This window comes from Diceros bicornis, chromosome 11 (assembly GCF_020826845.1).
Source record: "Diceros bicornis minor isolate mBicDic1 chromosome 11, mDicBic1.mat.cur, whole genome shotgun sequence".
Lineage (NCBI taxonomy): Eukaryota > Metazoa > Chordata > Mammalia > Perissodactyla > Rhinocerotidae > Diceros > Diceros bicornis.
This window is the reverse complement of record NC_080750.1, coordinates 65,766,783-65,787,054: the sequence shown is the minus strand read 5'-3', so window position 1 is coordinate 65,787,054 and position 20,272 is coordinate 65,766,783. Positions and strand designations below refer to the sequence as shown.

The 20,272-nt window shown below is 37.0% G+C and overlaps 1 protein-coding gene across 1 annotated transcript in view; it reads left to right on the top strand.

Annotated features, from left to right (window-relative positions):
• ELP3 (elongator acetyltransferase complex subunit 3) overlaps window positions 1-20,272 on the top strand; it is a 102,267-nt gene that overhangs the window by 59,221 nt on the left and 22,774 nt on the right. Inside the window, exons 11-14 of the mRNA XM_058550435.1 lie at window positions 9,813-9,903; window positions 12,383-12,448; window positions 14,028-14,255; window positions 15,192-15,273. Of these exons, the coding sequence (XP_058406418.1) occupies window positions 9,813-9,903; window positions 12,383-12,448; window positions 14,028-14,255; window positions 15,192-15,273 (467 nt within the window). The remainder of the gene's footprint in view (window positions 1-9,812; window positions 9,904-12,382; window positions 12,449-14,027; window positions 14,256-15,191; window positions 15,274-20,272) is intronic.

Here is a 20,272-nt window from a genome sequence, read left to right as displayed (position 1 = left end):
TTAGGAAGTATGGACATCTTAACTATGTTAATTCTTCCAATCCAAGAGCACGGAATATCTTTCCATTTCTTTGTGTCTTCTTCAATTTCTTTCAGCAATGTTTTATAGTTTTCCGTGTACAGATCTCTCACCACTTTGGTTAAGTTTATTCCTAGGTATTTTATTCTTTTTGTTGCAATTGTAAATGGGATGGTATTCTTAATTTCTGTTTCTGCTCCTTTGTTGTTAGTGTATAGAAACGCTACTGATTTTTGTATGTTGATTTTGTATCCCACAACTTTACCATATTCGTTTATTACTTCTAAAAGTTTTCTGGTGGATTCTTTAGGGTTTTCTATATATAAAATCATGTCATCTGCACATAGTGACAGTTTCACTTCTTCCTTTCCAATTTGGATCCCTTTTATTTCTTTTTCTTGCCTGATTGCTCTGGCTAGGACTTCCAGTGCTATGTTAAATAGGAGTGGTGAAAGTGGGCATCCTTGTCTGGTTCCTGTTCTTAGAGGGATAGGTTTCAGTTTTTCACCATTGAGGATGATATTAGCTGTGGGTTTGTCATATATGGCCTTTATTATGTTGAGGTACTTTCCTTCTATACCCATTTTATTCAGTTTTTATCATAAATGGATGCTGTATCTTGTCAAATGCTTTCTCTGCATCTATTGAGACGACCATGTGATTTTTATTCTTCATTTTATTCGTGTGGTGTATCATGTTGATTGATTTTCAAATGTTGAACCATCCCTGCATCCCTGGAATGAATCCCCTCTGATGATGGTGTATGATCTTTTTAATGTATTATTGTATGTGATTTGCTAGTATTTTGTTGATGATTTTTGCATCGATGTTCATCAGTGATATTGGCCTGTAATTTTCTTTTTTTCTGTTGTCCTTATCTGGTTTTGGTATCAGGGTAATGTCGGCTTCGTAAAATGAGTTAGGGAGCTTCCTCCCCTCCTCAATTTTTTGGAAGAATTTGAGAAGGATAGGTTATTAAGTCTTCTTTGAATGTTGGGTAGAATTCACCAGGGAAGCCATCTGGTCCTGGACTTTTATTTTTGGGGAGGTTTTTGACTACTGTTTCAATCTCCTTACTGGTGATTGGTCTATTCAAATTCTCTATTTCTTCTTGATCCAGTTTTGGAAGGTTGTATGATTCTAAGAATTTATCTATTTCTTCCGGGTAGTCGAATTTGTTGGCATATAGCTTTTCATAGTATTCTCTTATAATCTTCTGTATTTCTGAGGTGTCCGTTGTAATTTCTCCTCTTTGATTTCTGATTTTACTTATTTCAGCCTTCTCTCTTTTTTTCTTGGTGAGTCTAGCTAAAGGTTTGTCAATTTTGTTTATCTTTTCAAAGAACCAGCTCTTGGTTTTATTAATTTTTTCTATTTTTTTTTAGTCTCTATTTCATTTATTTCTGCTCTGATTTTTATTGTTTCCCTTCTGCTGATTTGGGGCTTTGTTTGTTCTTCTTTTTCCGCTTCCTTTAGGTGCATTGTTAGATTGTTTATTTAAAATTTTTCTTGTTTGTTGAGATAGACCTGTATTACTATAAACTTCCCTCTTAGAACTGCTTTTGCTGTATCCCATAAATTCTGGCATGTCGTATTTTCATTTGTCTCCAGGTATTTTTTGATTTCTCCCTTGATTTCTTCATTGACCCAATCATTCTACGGTAGCATTTTGTTTAATCTCCACATATTTATGGCTTTTCTGATTTTCTTCCTATAGTTGATTTCTAGTTTCATACCATTGTGGTCAGAAAAGATGCTTGATATTATTTCAGTCTTCTTAAATTTATGGAGACTTGTTTTGTGGCCTAATATGTGATCAGTCCTGGAGAGTGTTCCATGTGCATTTGAAAAGAATGTGTATTCTTTGGTTTTTGGATGGAATGTTCTGTATATATCTACTAGGTCCGTGTGTTCTAGTGTGTCATTTAGGGTCACTGTTTCCTTATTGATCTTCTATTTGGAGATCTATCTGTTGGTGTAAATGGAGTGTTAAAGTCCCCTACTTTTATTGTGTTACTGTCTATTTCTCTTTTTGTGTCTGTTAATAATTGCTTTGTATATTTAGGTGCTCCTACATTGGGTGCATAGATATTTACAAGTGTTGTATCCTCTTGTTGGGTTGTTCCCTTGATCATTATGTAATGCCCTTCCTTGTCTTTTTTTACAGTTTTTATTTTAAAGTCTATTGTGTCTGATATGAGTATTGCTATCCTAGCTTTCTTTTCGTTCCCATTTGCATGGAGTATATTTTTCCATCCCTTCACTTTCAGTTTGTGAGTGTCTTTAGGTCTGAAGTGTGTCTCTTGTATGCAGCATATATGTGGGTCTTGTTTTTTTATCCTATCAGCCACCCTATGTCTTTTAATTGGAACATTTAGTCCATTGACATTTAAAGTAGCTATTGATAAATATGTACTTACTGCCATTTTTTAACTTTTTTTTCTCAGTGTTTTAGTAGTTGTTCTCTGTTCCTTTCTTCTTCCCTTGCTCTCTTCCCTTGTGGTTTGATGGCTTTCTTTAGTATTGTGTTTGGGTTCCTTTCTCTTAGTTTTTTGTGTATTTATTATAGGTTTCTCGTTTGTGATTACCCTGGGGTCCATAAACAGTAACCTACGTTTATAGGAATCTGTATTAAGTTGATGGTCTCTCTAGTTTGACCTCTGTCTGAAAGCTCTACTCTTTAACTCCCCTTCTCCCACATTTTATGTTTTTGGTGTACACTTGTCTTTTTTTAATACTATATTTTGCTAATAGATTACTTGATATTTTTTAATTGGTCATTTCCCCACCCCACCCCCCTTTTTTTCTTAACTAATTTACACTTCTAATTTTTTTTTTTAATTTTATTTATTTATTTTTTCCCCCAAAGCCCCAGTAGATAGTTGTATGTCATAGCTGCACATCCTTCTAGTTGCTGTATGTGGGACGCGGCTTCAGCATGGCCAGAGAAGAGGTGCGTCGATGCGCGCCCAGGATCCGAACCCGGGCTGCCAGCAGCGCACTTAACCGCTAAGCCACGGGGCCGGCCCTACGCTTCTAATTTTATGACAGTTGAGTCAATAACATTTTACTGGGTGTTGTTATGAAGCAGCATCCTAATAGATGATTCTGTATTGCAGCCCTAATGGGTGCAGTCAGTGATTAAATGTAAAATTTTGTCCAGACACATGATGGAGTCACAGTAAACTGCTGCTGCCTGCAGCCTATTTGACAGCTGTCTGCCTTCATGTGATATTTAAATCACTGTGAAGCATTAGAATGGGAATACCAATTTGCAACCAAAACATGCTTCTGAAGTGTGAGAAACTTCAGACCAAAAAAGTTCTAGACATCACTTTGAAAGGTTTTTGATGAGCAAATTGCAAATATTAGCACCTCTAAGCTTAGCACCTCTAAGCTTGAAATGCTACCTGTTGAAATAGAAAAGTGAGTATTCTTGAATGTAATTTCTCTTCAAGCCAAGATAGTGAAACTAGATTGAAACAAGTTGAGAAGCCTAAAAATAATTTTAACTCCTATCTAGATGGATGTAGCAAGTTCAGATGGTCAGTAATCTTACCTGAGTTTTGAACTCCTAGAAGACTGTAGCAGTGTCTGTTTATCTTTATATATTCCAGATTGCTTAATACACTACTTTGCACACAGAAGATGCTCAGCGTATATAGAATTATTTCCTTTCATTTTCAGTGAAAAAGACTTTATCACTGAAAATGGAGATTGCCACCTTTCTCTTCCTCAATGAGGAAAAACTCCCATCTGGTATACTCCAGGCATGTCACTGCCAAAGACCGTTAAAGCCATGTTGCATTTTTGTAGTGACAGACATAAATTTAAGGACATCTGTGAACTGTCAGCAGCATTATAAAGCCCTGTGTTACCAGGTCCTCACTGACTTGAGTTTTGTGGTAATCAGGGCCAGCTTCAGGGTCATGTGACCTGCCCGGTCTCATAAGGCCTTGCACTTGGCTTAATGCTCTGCTCTCACCATCTTTGAATTATTAATATTTTTAACAAGAGGCCCCCTGTTCTTATTTTGCACTGGGCCTCACAAATTATTAGCCAGCTCTGCTAGTAATTCTTTCTTTCTGTCATATAGTTGTCCCTAACAACACTACATGATAAAATCTATTTCTTAGAGAGTTAACTTCTATTGAAAATTTTAGTGTCTTTTAAAAGTACTGGTTCATTATTAGAAATATTTGTAGGGCCGGCCCCGTGGCTTAGCGGTTAAGTGCACGCGCTCCGCTACTGGCGGCCCGGGTTTGGATCCCGGGCACGCACCAACACACCGCTTCTCCGGCCATGCTGAGGCCGAGTCCCACATACAGCAACTAGAAAGATGTGCAACTACGACATACAACTATCTACTGGGGCTTTGGGGGGAAAAAAAACAAGGAGGAGGATTGGCAATAGATGTTAGCTCAGAGCCGGTCTTCCTCAGCAAAAAGAAGAGGATTAGCATGGATGTTAGCTCAGGGCTGATCTTCCTCAAAAAAAAAGAAAAAGAAATGTTTGTAGCACCCATCTTCTTTTCCTTTCCCATCACCTGTGGAGGCAGTGCCACGGAGGCTTTGACAGCGGTGTGCCTGGCATCTGAGGAAATGGAGGGCAAGCGTAGGGAGTACAGAGGTGGCCGCTAGAATAGTTGGGAGATTGGTTACATTGAGCAAATAAGTTACTTGATTTAGCAAATGAGTAACTATACTACAGATAAGAGAGCCGGATTTCTCACTATCTGAAGGGATTTACGAACATTGAAAGGTAGAAAGCTGAAAAGAACACTAAGGCATTAGATTAGAATTGTGATTATCAGCATGAACTCATGGTTTTTTCATTTGTATTTAGAAATAGGTATATGTTTATATGTACCCCCGGAGATATCGCAGGTTCACTTCCAGACCACAGCAGTAAAGTGAGTCACACACATTTCTTGCGAGTCACACACATTTTTTGGTTTCCCAGTACATATAAAAGTTATTTTTATTCTATACTGTAGAGTTAAGTGTGCAATAGCATTGTGTCTAAAAAAATAATGTGCATACCTTACTTTAAAAATACTTCATTGCTAAAAAATGCAACCATCATCTGAGCCTTCAGTGAGTGAAAATGTTTTTGCTGATGGAGGGTCTTACCTCAGTGTTGATGGGTGCTGACTGATCCTGGTGGTGGTTGCTAAAGGCTGGGGTGGCTGTGGCAGTTTCTTAAAATAAGACAACAGTGAAGTTTGCTTCACCGATTGACTCTTCCTTTCACGAACAATTTCTTTGTAGTATGTGATACTGTTTAACAGCATTTTACCCACAGTAGAACTTCTTTCAAAATTGGAGTCAGTCCTGTCAAACCCTGCCACTGCTTTATCAACTAAATTTATGTAATATTCTCAATCCTTCATTGTCATTTCAGCAATCTTCACATCTTCAGCAGGAGTAGATTCCATCTTAAGAAACCACTTTCATTGCTCATCCATAAAAAGCAACTCCTCATCTGTTAAAGTTTTATTATGAGATGGCAGCAATTCAGTCACATCTCTGGGCTCCAGTTCTAATTCTAGTTCTCTTGCTATTTCCACCACAGTTGGAGTTGCTTCCTCCACTGAAGTCTTGGACCCCTCAAAGTCATCTGTGAGGATCAGAATCAACTTCTTCCAAACTCCTGTTAATGTTGATATTTTGACCTCTTCCCATAAATCATGAATGTTCTTAATGGCATCTAGAATGGTGACTCCTTTCCAGAAGGTCTTCAGTTTGCTTTGCCAGGTCCATCAGAGGACTCACTATGGCAGCTAGGCTTTATGAAGTCTACTTCTTGAATAGTAAGACTTGAACGTTGAAATTACTCCTTGATCCATAGGCTGCAGAACGGATGTTGTGTTAGGCAGGAAAACAACATTAATCTTGTTATACATCTCCATCAGAGCTCTTGGGTGACCAGGTGCACTGTCAGTGAGCAGTAACCTTTTGAAAGGAATCTTTTTCTAAGCAGTAGGTCTCAATAGTGGGCTTAAAATATTTGGTAAACCATGCTGGAAACAGATGTGCTGTCATCCAGGCTTTGTTGTTCTATTTGTAGAGCATAGGCAGAGTAGATTTGGCATAATTCTTAAGGGTCCTAGGATTTTCGGAATGGAAAATGAACTTTGGCTTCAACTTAAAGTCACCAGCTGCATTAGCTGCTAACAGGAGAGTCAGCCTGTCCTTTGAAGCTTTGAAGCCGGACATTGACTTCTCCTCTCTAGTGATGAAAGCCCTAGATGGCATGTTCTTCCAATATAAGGCTATTTTGTCTACATCTGTTGTTTAGTGTAGCCACCTTTATTAATTATCTTAGCTAGATCTTCTAGATAACTTGCTGCAGCTTCTACATCAGCACTTGCTCCTTCACCTTGCACTCTTATGTTATAGAGATGGCTTCTTTCCTTAAACCTCATGAACCAGACTTCTGGTAGCTTCAGACTTTTCTTCTACAGCTTCCTCACCTCTCTCAGCCTTCATAGAATTGAAGAGAGTCAGCGCCTTGCTCTGGATCAGGCTTTGGCTTAAGAGAATTTTGTGGCTGGTTTGATCTTCTGTCCAGACCACTGAAACTTTCTTTGTGTCAGCAACAAGGCTATTTCGCTTTCTTATTCATGTGTTCACTGGAGTAGCACTTTTAATTTCCTTCAAGAGTTTTTCCTTTGCATTCACAACTTGGCTAACTGTTTGGCACAAGAGGCCTAGCTTTTGAGCTGTCTCAGCTTTCAACATGCCTTCCTCACTAAGCCATTGTAGGGTTATTAATTGGCCTAATTTCAGTATTGTGGTGTGTCAGAGGATAGGGAGGCCTGAGGAGAGAGAGAGAGACAGGGGAACGGCTAGTCAGTGGAGAAGTCAGAACAGACACATTTATCAATTAAGTTCACTGTCTTATATGGGTGCAGTTTGTGGTGCCCCAAAACAATTACAATAGTAATATCAATGATCACGGATCACCATAACAAATATAAAAATAATGAAAAAGTTTCAAGTATTGTGAGAATTACCAAAATGTGACACAGAAACACAAAGTGAGTAAATGTTGGAAAAATGGTGGCAATAGACTTGATGCAGGGTTGCCGCAAACCTTCAATTTGTAAAATATGTAGTATCTGTGAAATGCAATAAAGCAAAGTGCAATAAAACAAGGTATGCCTGTACATATGTGTATATACATACATAAATTTCTTAATTGTGTATACTGACAAGGTCTAGAGGCAATGACACCTCAGCAGTAATGAGCACAGTAAGTGCTCACATTTTGATTTCTAAATATCACTCTCCACTGAAAGGAATCAAGGCTGCTTGGAAAAATGGCCAGTCCCAGAGCTGTGACAGCAAATGTACAGGATAAACCTGGAACATGTTGTTGTTCCAGAAAGTAAGGAAGTATTCCAAGAATGATTGGGACATGTCAAAAGGACCCAGAAGCCAGCCTGAATGCACGCCCATTTGAAAATGGTTATGGGGAAAGAGATACAGACAGGAGTCATTGGTGGATGCTAGACTGGTAGTTAGAGGGTTAGTGAGGAACATGATATTGGCGTGATTGTTTCAGCTCTAATACTGTAAACAAGTATCCTTTTTGCATTCTATTTGATAACACATTTTTTGCATTTTCTACTTTTTCTTGATTTTGATGTTTAAAATCGCCCCCAAATGTAGTGCTGAGGTGCTGTCTATCTAGTGTTCCTGAGCACAAGAAGACTGTGATGTGCCTTGTGAAGAAAAGAAATGTGTTAGATAAGATAAATGTGTTAATGAATCAATTATGTGTTAAATAAAGTGTCTTTAAACAGAAACATACATAAAACAGGTTATATATTGATTAGTTGAAGAAAATGTGACTAAAGGCTCGCAGGAATTATATATTGATTAGTTGAAGAAAATGTGACTAAAGGCTCTCAGGAACCTAACCCTGCGTGTTCCCTAGAGCAATGCCTCAGTGTTTCTAATTCAGCACGTTTATAGAATGTAACTGCCATGAATAACAAGAATAGAATGTATCTGTCATATAATGGACACTAACAGTGGTTGCCATTGATTTTATCAGATTAATTTCATATCCTGTAACAATATTTTAAATTTTAAGTTGTGAAAGTATGTACGTATATTTGTGAGTTATTTATAAAATATTTTGGGGTATAAAAGGCATTTAGAAGACTTTAACATTGGCTTATATAGTATGAAACAGTAAAATACTTAAAATAGTGTATTTGCACATTTCCTTGTTAAAATAAACCATACTTTTTACTTCACTAGCCTTCATTCAGTTTCATCTGATTACGAATTTAAAATGTATTTGATTTTAAGCAATTATAGGGCCTGACCCCATGGCGTAGTGGTTAAGTTTGGTGCGCTCTGCTTTGGCGGCCCAGGTTCACGGGTTTGGATCCCAGGCATGGACCTACACCACTCATCAGCCATGCTGTGGTGGCATCCCACATATAAAGTACAGGAAGATTGGCATAAATGTTAGCTCAGGGCTAATCTTCCTCAAGGAAAAAATGAGGAAGATTGGCAACAGATGTTAGCTCAGGGCGAATCTTCCTTAGGGAAAAAAAAAAGAAATTACTGTTGCAAAGATAGAAAGTTAATTTATTTTAGTGAAAACTACAAATAAACCATATCTATTTACTAATCACTCTAAAATATGTTTTTTTATGTCACTCTCACTTTAAACTCACTGTCTTAAAGAATTTTGGCTTATCCTTGCTTTATAGTGTCTTGATGGAAACTCTACTGGCTTCCAGAGCCTAATAGACTTATTGTATATAGCTTTTAATGCTAATTGATTGCCTTATGATACTTTTGAATAAGGAATATCTATTAGAATCAAATGGATGAATTAGCTAATTGTAGTTACTTAACATTTGGAGGGATAAGTAAAAAGAGAGGGCAGAGAGTCAAGTTGATTCAGAAGGAAAAATGAGAAGAAAAGATACATGGCATATTCTTCAAGTCTGTCTTCTAATCAGCCAAATATTAGACAAAACAAATTGAGGACTTGTCTTTGAATAGAAAGCAGATGTACTGAGCATATTCTTATTTTATATTTTTTTAAACTATTTTATCTTTAGACCTGATTTTTGTCTAGAACAGGGTGTTGGGGGCTACTAAAATAGAACTGATAACTTCAACTTTTGTTTGAAGTCTCCTTGATCCCTGGCACTTTACACTATATTAATGCCAGGAAATAAATTTTGTCTCCTCTCATCTTTAGGCAAGCTGTTATTCTTCTAATACAGAGTCATTTCTAATTTAGATTTTTGGGAAACAGGGAAAAAATTTATCCTTTGGGACTAGTTGTTAGCTAAGCCAGGATTTTGAGCTTCCTGGTTACTTGTCATTCAGGAACTGTATAGGAAAGTGTTCGTAAGCTGTAAATCAGTGCATTAATAATAATTCTTATTTCTCCTCTTTAAACAAATTGGATTTTGTAAAAAAGTTTTATTTCTTATTTTGTTTAGTACAAATGTCTCTTCAGCCAAAAGTGATTACTAATGGTTATCAGATATTTGTTTTGTACTTTAAAGTGATTTTTGTCAGCTGTTTCTCACAGAAACCTTGAGTGGTAGGTGAAAATCATAATTTCATTGATGGGAAAACTGAGGGATACAGAAGCTGTGAGTCTTGCTTCCTGGTTAGAACATTCAGCCTCTGCTTTTCTGGTCTGCTTTGTAGGTTTTTGTTTTTGTTTGTTTCTTTTTTTTTTTTCATCCCTACCTTACTGCTGTAGAGAATGATTTATATTTTGCGACAGCTGATGTTTTTCTCCTACAGAGATATTCCAATGCCCTTAGTCAGCTCAGGAGTAGAACATGGTAATTTGAGAGAGCTGGCATTTGCAAGAATGAAAGACCTTGGAATACAGGTAAGAGTTTGACCCTGACTCTTGAGATCAAAGTAATCTGAAACAAAACAAAGGTTTGATACTATCACAGTTACAAACTTATGAATTCGGTCAAAAAGCTTTTATATATTGAAGGCATTCTTACGGTATGTGTTGAAGTTGAAGCTAGTGGTTGCAAAGGCTGCATGCTATCCCTTATACCTCTTCTGCTTTCTTCTAAAAGAGTGTAGGTTTGTCAGCTTAGTAGTTGTTTTTTCTACCTACTCAATTGGCAACTATGTGCTCAACTTCCTTTTTTAAAACATTTTTTCTTTGAAAGTATTGGGTGTTCACTTCTTGACTAGTATGTTATAGAAGAATATGAGGATATGATGTTTGAAGAAACAAGGATTACGTGCGTGAAATAATTACCAAACAATGCTATTGCCCACATATACCGGTCTTCCTTGCCCTACCCCACCCCCAAGTATTCAGTAACTTTTTTATTTTACTAAGCACCTCCTTTCTGCTGATCCCAGAAGTACAAAGAGCCCAGGAATCTGCAATTTAAGTCTCTGTAGGTGATTCTTGAATCATGATAAGGTTTGAAATGCAGTGCCCTAGAAACTACTTTTTAGAGCTACTGAAGAGAAAAGGCCAGAAGTGGTGTCAAGGCCTGAGCATTGATTCCTGGTCTCTGCCTTCAAAGATTCTGATACGCTAGGTCTGGGATGGAGCTGTGAGATGTTCTCATGCACAATACAAACATAGACAACTACACTTTGGAAGACTTCATTTTGAGGACTGCATGTTGTGTTTGGGGACTTACCCAAGACATTTTATTCTCTCAGTCAAATTATTATGGAAAAAATTTTCCAGAAAATTGTTTGTCCAAAGGAGAGTTTGTGAACATTAGTGGCTTATTCTACCAAAAAAAAAATTTTTAGTTCTAGAAAAACAGCAAATTTATTTACACTAATTAATAGCACCAAACAAGATTGTATGCCTGCTCTGCTTCCCAGTCTCCAGCTCTCTTTGTTCTCCAACTCCCCTCTCCTCTGAGAATACCACCGCCAAAGTGACTGACCTGATCTGGTTATCCCAATAACCTCAGCATCCAGCTGTCATCTTTAACCCTATACCCCTCATAAAGCTTGATAACCTCTCTTCAAGTAAACTGGGATTGAGTCTGAAGACTGGAATTCAGTCATAGCCAAAAGACATCTCATTTACACAGGCAGTGTCTTACCGGAAAATAAGCACACATCAGTCTCTGCCTTTAAAAAAGCATCCTCCTCACCAAAAAAAGAAAAAAGAAACAACATGCAAGGGTTCATTAAGAGCATATAAATGTAGTAAATTCACATGCAAGCTACTATATAGAACTGCTGTAGTTAAAAGGTAACATCTAAATGTAATAGATGTGTAATTACAGAGACCTGTGATCCTTGTTTGCTATATTATTTTTGAGTTCATGGTATCCACATGAACAAAGCATTATTATCTGGTGCTGGTTCTGCCATGGAAATTGCTTTGTTTTTATAGAACTAAATAATGAGCTCTTATTTTTCTTATGAAATTCTATACATATATAGCAGTCCTTCGTAAATATAGTATTAGTAGTATAGCTTGCATGACATCATCAAATTTCCTAGGGTGATCTTTTCTCACTAGTGGAAAATGTTAGAATTCTGAAAATAATTTTTCTGGTTTATTCTATAGGGAAAACTATACATAGGACATATAATGGAATACTGTAAGGATTTTGTAATTATAAATGTCGGGCTATGTACCATGCCCACTGGGTTGTGGAATAGAAGTGAGAGTTGCATCACATACGCTTGGCCTTGCAGACCAAGCATTGCATCCATATCATCTGCAAGCAGCTTTATGCCTCCCAGGGACACTCAGAGAGCCATTTGTAACTGTGGTTCAGATTGTATAATAAATGCCTTTAGGTTCCTTCTTTCCTTTCTTCTTCCTTCTTCCCATCCTTTCTTTTACAGTGCCCTTCTCTGCAAAAAAAAGCAGTCTTCAGCATCCCTCTTTTTGACATTTCTAAAGTGATATAAATATGGTGATGCTAAAAATGTTAATTGCCATAAAATGGGGAAGATTTTTAAAAATTTGGAATTTGCTCTTTACTTTACTATTTACATACTTTTGTATTGCACTTTCAGATACAGTGATATCCCCTGAGTAAAAACTATTTTCAGATTTTAGGACATATGTTCTTTACTTCCAATATTATATTATATATTGATCTCTTTTGAATTCCAAACTTATTTTAAAAGCAATACTGTACTCATTTCATACATTTCCATTCCTTTTTCTCTTATCCTCAGATTTATTAAAGATGGCTTCATTTTTACGTTCAGTTCTTCTGTCTCAATATAAATTATGTCCAAACTTCGAGCCCAGGTTTTGGTGGAGAGGCTTCAATAAAAATTGAAGTTTTATATTTGCCCCCTCCCCTACTTTTCTTTTCTTTTCTTTTCTTTTTTTTTTTTCTTTTTGGCAGTGTCGAGATGTGAGAACTAGAGAAGTTGGAATCCAGGAAATTCATCACAAAGTACGGCCCTATCAGGTTAGTTTCTTCATTTTATAGAGAGCTTGGATCCTGTTTGTAAATCTTTGTCAAGCCTGGACCTACACCTTCTTACCAACGGGACTGAACTCTAGAAGTTAATGAGTAAACTAAGAGCAAAGAGTAATTGAGGATCAGATACAGATGTCAAGCCAGGAAAGCCAAATATGAGGGTGGCTGAATTCTAAAAGAGCCAGGTGAAGAAAACCAAGTCTGAACTTCATTCAAGATCAGCACTGTCCAATAGAACTTTCTGCAGTGTTTGAAATGTTCTATAATCTGTGCCATCCAATGTGATATCAGTCACCAGTCACATGTGACTATTAAGCGCTTGAAAGGTGGCTAGTGCAATTGAGGAACTGGGTTTTTAATTTTATTTAATTTTAATGAATTCAAATGTAAATAGCAACATGTGACTAGTGGCTATCTTCAGGGAGAGCTGGATGTGATCCACTTATCTCTCTGTCCAACTGTTAAATTATTGCCCCTTGGTCATACTTAAATGAACAGATCAGCCCTTATCCACAGGGGTTTCACAAAACTTAAGCCTAATGCCTGAAGACATTCATTGTAATGAATTAACTTCTCTCCTATGTATCTATAATGTCTAACCAGGTGCCAAACTTTTTGTGGGGTTTAGCTCTCTTAATGGAACCCTAGAATAGATGATATCTGCATTAGTATTTCTGTTCCTTTGTTTCATTGACATTTTTCACATTTGGGACCTTTTGAGGGGAAAAAGTAGACCCAAGCACAGTTAATCATTTTTTCAGATTCTTATACAATCCAGTTATTTAGCAAACATTAAGTTAAGAAGAAATATTTAAGTATTAGTCTGAATTGTTCACCTCACTCTGGGTACAGACTGCCCATTTTCGGAATATATCTGGGTGTGACCATGCCCACGTATGTAGGTTTCTCTGTGTTAATGCCAAGTACAAGGGCCACATGAACAATGAGTTGAAGAGTCAAAAGCCTATGTAGATTGCTACCACAAAAGCTACTCTTGGTGATTGAATTTTCTTTAACATTTTAATCTTGTAACTAGGCATAATATTTTAAAGGCCCCTATGGGATACCATACTTTCTTAAAATCCCATCAAGGAACAAGTGACTAATAGCATATTTTTTCTCCTCCAAAAACAGGTTTTAGAGGAGGAGGTAAGGACTAGAAAATGAAACCATTGTGCACCTGACAGTTTTGGGGCTCACAGGTGCTCCCAAGAGCTACATGTGTGATATAATGTGTGATTTTACTTTAGAGGTTCTTCATAGAGGATCAAAGATTTAAATACATGGAAGCATTTACTGAGCCAGATCTCTGTTAGGATCTCAAGGTTAATGAAGTTCAGATATTTATGAAATTATAAAATTGTTTTCTTTTTATAAAAGTCCATGAATAAGGCACAAACTCTTACTTAATCAGTGATATTTGAGAGTAGACAAGTAAAGAGAAACATAATTCATGATTATTCATTCTTTATCCCTAATTGTGGATATTAGCTTAAATAAATACATATAATTGTACAAATGAACTTTGTTCTCTAAAAAAATTTTTGTGTGGTCATTTATTAAACAGGTTGAATTGGTAAGGAGAGATTATGTTGCAAATGGTGGCTGGGAAACATTCTTGTCATATGAAGACCCAGATCAAGACATTTTGATTGGCCTCCTGCGATTACGAAAGTGTTCAGAGGAAACCTTCCGTTTTGAATTGGTTGGAGGTGTTTCTATAGTCCGAGAGCTGCATGTGTATGGAAGTGTAGTCCCTGTAAGCAGTCGGGACCCTACTAAATTTCAGCATCAGGTATCCTGTATTCCATTTCTGTTTGATTCTAGGAGGAAAAGAAAAAAGGAATGGGGCGAGGGGGCGGGGGAGGGCAGAGGAAGAGAGAGAGAAGGAGGAAAGGGGAAAGGGAAGTATAGAAACAGAGGAACCAATATTTTAGTTATTCAGAGATGTTTTCTCTCCAAATTGCACCCTTTTGGGTGTGAGAGGGGAGGAGGGAGAGACAAATTGAGACTCAGTCAAGTGGAATATAATGTTAGATTGAACCACATGAAATTGCCATTTTTGAAAGTCAGAAATGGTCCAATACTTGCAATTTCGTATAATTCAACTATTATAGTATCAAAGGAGATGATAATGTGAAAGCACTTATGAAATATTAAAGCACTTCATAAATGCAAGCTATAGGATGTATAATGGAATAGTATTCCACTCCCCCTTAACAACCTAAATAGATAAATAACTCATGTTTTTAAATTTCGGGAAAATGGGTTAAAACCACTAATGGTGGCTATAGCGTCAACTCTAAACCCCAAAATTGGTGATTTAAGAATATTGCCTGGTTTCAGAGCCTTTTAGAAATTGGAGGGGTGACTAATAAATACAAGATTAGATGCCCCAGACTTCCATCACCTGGAGATTGCCTAGAATTTGTTTTAAAAGAGACAGAAGTTGAGAGGCAATTACCCCCTTGCTGTGACTAGATTACATCATGCGCAAAATACCTTTTGATGGCTTTTGTTGCCAAGTTATTCCTTTTTTACTGGTCTGCTACAGTGTGCTTTTGGCGTAATTGAATGGTTTCTCTTTCCTTCCTCCCATGAATGGGTTTTTGTTACTCTTACTTTAACAGATTTTTAGCAACTACTAAATGTTACCCTTCTTGTTTTATGGACCCCTCTTAATGACTTCTTTCCTTCTGAATTCCCCAACCCTCTCCATTGCTCGTTAAAGGGATTTGGCATGCTGCTGATGGAGGAAGCAGAAAGAATTGCTAGAGAAGAACATGGATCTGGGAAAATAGCTGTTATATCAGGTAATTGGGAGAGGGCAAAGTTCATGATTCATTCACATGTTTAACTTGGTACCACGTTAAAACTACCCTAGGCCTTTCTTGCCCCTATTTATGATGATTATGTTCAAAATTGGGCAGAACCGAACAGTGAAAGACTTGTGCTCAAACACCAAGAAAATTCCTCTAAGCAGTTTGGTGGAATAGAGCTTTCAGAAGCCCTCCAGCTCTGAGGGGCAAGACCAATAATCTGTATCGTGTCTTCCTCAATGTCTGTCACACTAGTTATCGGGATCAACTCCTCTTGTGCTTTGTGCCCAGTTACTCTGTCTGGGAAAATGAAATTTGATGATATGGATCCAAGAAAAACATAAACTAATGTGGAGATGATCAGTATTTGTGTTCAGAAAATTAAAATAGAACCTCACTTGCCAGTATAAGATGTTTAAAGGCAGAGTTCCTTGCTCCTTACATGTTGTTCTCAATGACTTTGCTCTTGGAGAACAGCTTTCCCCTGTTTGGAAGCTTCCCCATACCTTATCTAGGACATGAGATAATTGGGGATGTGGGCATGAAAAGAAAATTCTAGTATGAGTGGAACAAGAAATAATGTATACACCCTTTCACTCCTGCTCTTTAGTATTGTATCCTTACAAAAATTGCTATTCCCAATAAGAAGCTAACATGGTGAAAGCCATGATCAAAATTTAGGTTTGTTTTCCCATTAGACTACTGCATTCTTAAAGGCAGATTATTTTCTCCTTAGAAAATAATCTTTTCTGAAAATGAAAGTTGAAATAAGATTTTTTTTTCAAAAAATCGGTAAATTGTTGCCAATCAATAAATCAGTACCCTTGCTCAGGTTTTAATGATTATAATTATGCAAATGTAATGACCCAGGCTTACTCAATCATTTAATCTGGCTATGGCTTTGGCCTTATCCAGATTCATAAAGCATTTCTTAACATGGCTAGCTTTATATATTTTTCTCTATTATCTTTAGTCCCACTAAAGAAGAGGGAACTAAATGAGGCTCGCCTGATTGGTACTGATATTTGTAACAAAAAATGTTTACCTCTCAATTGTTTAACCTGTGGTTGACCAGAAGTCAGCCTTTCCTGGTACCAGGAAGGGGCCAGACTGACTTGGAACTCATTCTACACATGTATCTGTGGAGGGTTGAGATCACCTGAAATTACAGTGTGCTCTTTTGCCAGAGCACTGTCAGTGTTTTCAGTACAGTACTTCTCAAGCCTTAATGTGCTTGTGAATCACCTGGAGATCTTGTTAAAATGCAGATTCTGACTCATTAGGTCTGGGGTGGGGCCTGAGAGTCTACATTTCTAACCTGCTTTCAGTGATACCTATTCTGATTGCCTTCAGACCACACTTGCAGTGGCAAGATTTTAGTATTCTCTTCAAAATCAAGGTAAGGATACTTGCTGTGACCCTGGCAGGGCCCGCACTCCCAAAGTCTGACATGCTATCACGTGATTTTCTGGTGTCTGGGAAACTAATCAATTGTAAAACTGAAGAGCATCAGTATTCTATCACTTCTCCAGATTATTTCATTTGCCTTCATGATATCTGTCTCTTTTTAGAAATGTTACATGCAGAGAGGGGCCCCTCACTTGCCTGAGGTCACATTCAGTTGCCCAGAAGAGCCTCGGTTTCTGCTTTTTATGAGCAGAATGTCTTTCTATGTGGAAATCAGCATTTGTCTTCTTTCTAGCTTTTTATCATAATCTAAATAATGGCTCAATTTCAAATCATCTGCTTGTAGATTTTTTTAAAATAACAAGAAGAAACTTGCTGAAAATAACAGGAAAGAACCTTTCTCCTTTTCAGCTGCTACAATAGGACTACTAGATTTCTGTACCGGGAGTTTCTTTTGGCCAGTGGGTTTCTATAGGAGCAGCTCTAGAATGCCTCCTTGGAACTAAAGTGAGTTCCGTGAGAGGAAGGAAGTGAAGCATTACTTCCTGCCACTGTGGTCTATAAGCCCCACCATTGCTTTCTGTTGGGGAAACCACGTAGGGCCTTGACTTTCTGTTTGACTCAAGATCTGGTCACCCTTCAAATGAAAAAGCCAAGAACATTTACTCTGCATATGATGCATTTTATTTCTCTAATTTAGTAATATATTACTATTCTATTTAAGTTTCTGAATCAGACACCTGAGAGGTCCATTATTCAGAACTTTGAGGAGGGCAGATTTAAAGTGTTTATTATTATAACGTGTTTTTTATGTTTTTTTTCCTTCCATGTTTGTTCCTTTTGACTTTGGTCTCTCTGCTTTGAATACAATGATGTGTGTGTGTGTTTTAATTGGTTTTTGTAAAAAGTGAAACATACTCTCCATAAACTGGTCCTTAGAATGAAAATCTCTTTGTGATAGTACTGGTATTTGTGTGCTGCATTTATTCACAATACTCTATTAGATGTGATATGTAAGAAGAGACACGGCGGGGAAGGGTTTGGATTCCATTCCTGTGTTGACAGTAGCTCTCCTTGTGATCTCAGATAATTTTACTTGATCTCCATGAACCTTTATTTCCTTACTGAAAACAAGTGGGCTAGGTTATCTTTTATAGTTCTAACAGTCTAGAATTCTGCCCCTTAGTATCTTAATTTCTTTTAGTTTTCACTGTGACCAATTGTGTTTTACTGATTACATTTTAAGTAGATTCTTATCTGAAACCATATTAGGATACCCTTTAATTTCATCACTAATTGATTTCAGTCTCATTGTAGGTTGGGTATTTGATGATAAAAATGATGATAAAGTTTCCCATAGTTAGCTAATCTTATCCATGATTTGTGGATGCATATTAACTTCAATCACAACTGGTGGTACTTGGAGACCTTTTTCTTTTTGACCTTGTCGTTGATTTGTAAATTCATCCTTGTCCTAGGCTTTTGTGAAACTCGTACACAGTGGTGGCCTAGATATTCTGTCCTAGCATAACTAGTTGCTTGAGTAAGGGAGGGACAGATCATTTATCATTCTGGTTGCTGTGACTTGAGAGTAATGCATTTACGTAGAATTTTTTTTTAATTACATTCTGATTTATGATGACTTCTCTTCATCTTGCCAGAAGATTTTTCTCTGTTACTCGGATTTATAATCTTTGATTCTGCCTCCAGACAATATTATTATCTACACAGTAGATCTGATTTGAATCACTAGTCAGAAAGACTCCATGGAGTCTATTTTTTCCTATTAAAAAAATTGTTTTTTATCTATGTTACTTCAATATATTTTATTTATAGAAGGTACTACTATCCAATTAAAACATTTAAATATGAAAAACCAAAGAGAATATATCTTTTTAAAAAGTTTAACTTTACAGCTACATGAGAAAACTGAAAACTTCCTTGTTTATCAGAGTCAAATGAAGCACTTTCTTAGAGAGGTTTTTAGTTTATTCACTCTCTTTTTTTAAGTATATATAATTGTCTTAGTAAGTAAACTATGTGTTTTACAGTTAACCATCAACACTAAATTAAACAAAGCAAAAATGAAATATTTAGCTTATCAACATCAAAATCACTTAAGTATCTTGAGTATCTCCTATGTGCAAGGGACCAGAGCTGAGAGTGCAGATAGCGGAAGTATGAGATGCTGCCCTGCCTTTCCCTGCCTTTGAGGGATGTTCATATTGGGCTGGACAGCCAACTCAGTCTTCACCCCACAGATTGTCCTTAACTGCAGAGGAAGACAAGTTTTTCCCTCTACTTACACTATTTCTCAACTCAGGATTAATTGCTTCAGAGTAAGAAAATAATCTTTTTCTACATATAAAAATGGGTAAGTCAGCAATATAAGAACAACCAGTTTATAAAATGTGTAGGCGGGAAATAACAGTTAATTGCTGCTAAATATGTAAGCTGTTGATTAGTCCCTATTAAGTACAAGTGCTTTAGTATCTCGAATCAACTTACTTATGTAGCTTCTGTCAACACATGTCTGAGATTAACAAATCGTTATCTACTTAAAAGCCATGAAGTTGATCTACTTGGATGATCAACACTCTTTCCTTTAAAAATGTTAAGATGAAGCAGTTTTTTCCCTTCCCTCTCTTATGGTGTAAAGTGCAAGAGATTATAATGTAGAATCTAACCGCAACATTTGAAATGCCATCACTAATAATCACCATGGAAACCAGAGATCTCTGATGTCACACTGCCCGTACCATTTCCAAAAGGGCAAATGTGACTGTCAATAGCCACTATTTAAAAGCCACTTAATACCCCCAACAGAATGATTTTTTTTTCTTTTGGCAATTTTGGCTAGGTATCAGATCCAATCATGTTACTGTTTCTGTTTGCCAAGCTAATTGCTATGCATGGAGATGAACAGCTACTCCCCAAGCTCCCCCCACTACCTTCGTCATAAGCAGTATTCTATTTGTGTTCTTTCAAGTAGAAAATTAATATGGCCGTTGGCCAAGAATTGTACAAGACTGATAAATCACACAGTGTTGGTGAGAAATGAGGAAAATGTCTGAGTGGTTGATGACAGAAATCACTGAATCAGAGACTGATAGCCATTTTGTTTAAACCTATTAAAAAAGGACAGCAGAGGGGAGGGGAGAGGTGCTTGAATATAGGCTGAGTAAACAGTCACTGTGGAGATGAGATCATTCTAAATCATGGTGCTCAGAGTTATATGACTCTAAAGCCATGTCTACAATCCCTACTAGTGAAAAAAATCAATGTGCCTGTGCCTTACATAGTCCAGTATGGCTTCCTAGGACTAAAATTAATGGTCTTGTACCCCAGAACCACTGATTAATAAAATGATATTGGGCAGAAAATAACAGTTATTTTGTTTCATTAAACTACAAATGGCTGAGATTTACTTACTGGACCCCAGAAACTTCACCTGTGTTCCAGACTGCAACACATCTCCCTCCGTTTTAGGTGAAGGTAGTTTTATTCTTTGCATTATAATGTAGTTGAAAAGAAGGGTACATTTGTAACTAGATCTGTCTGGTAATGGACTCAGAATCCTTACCAA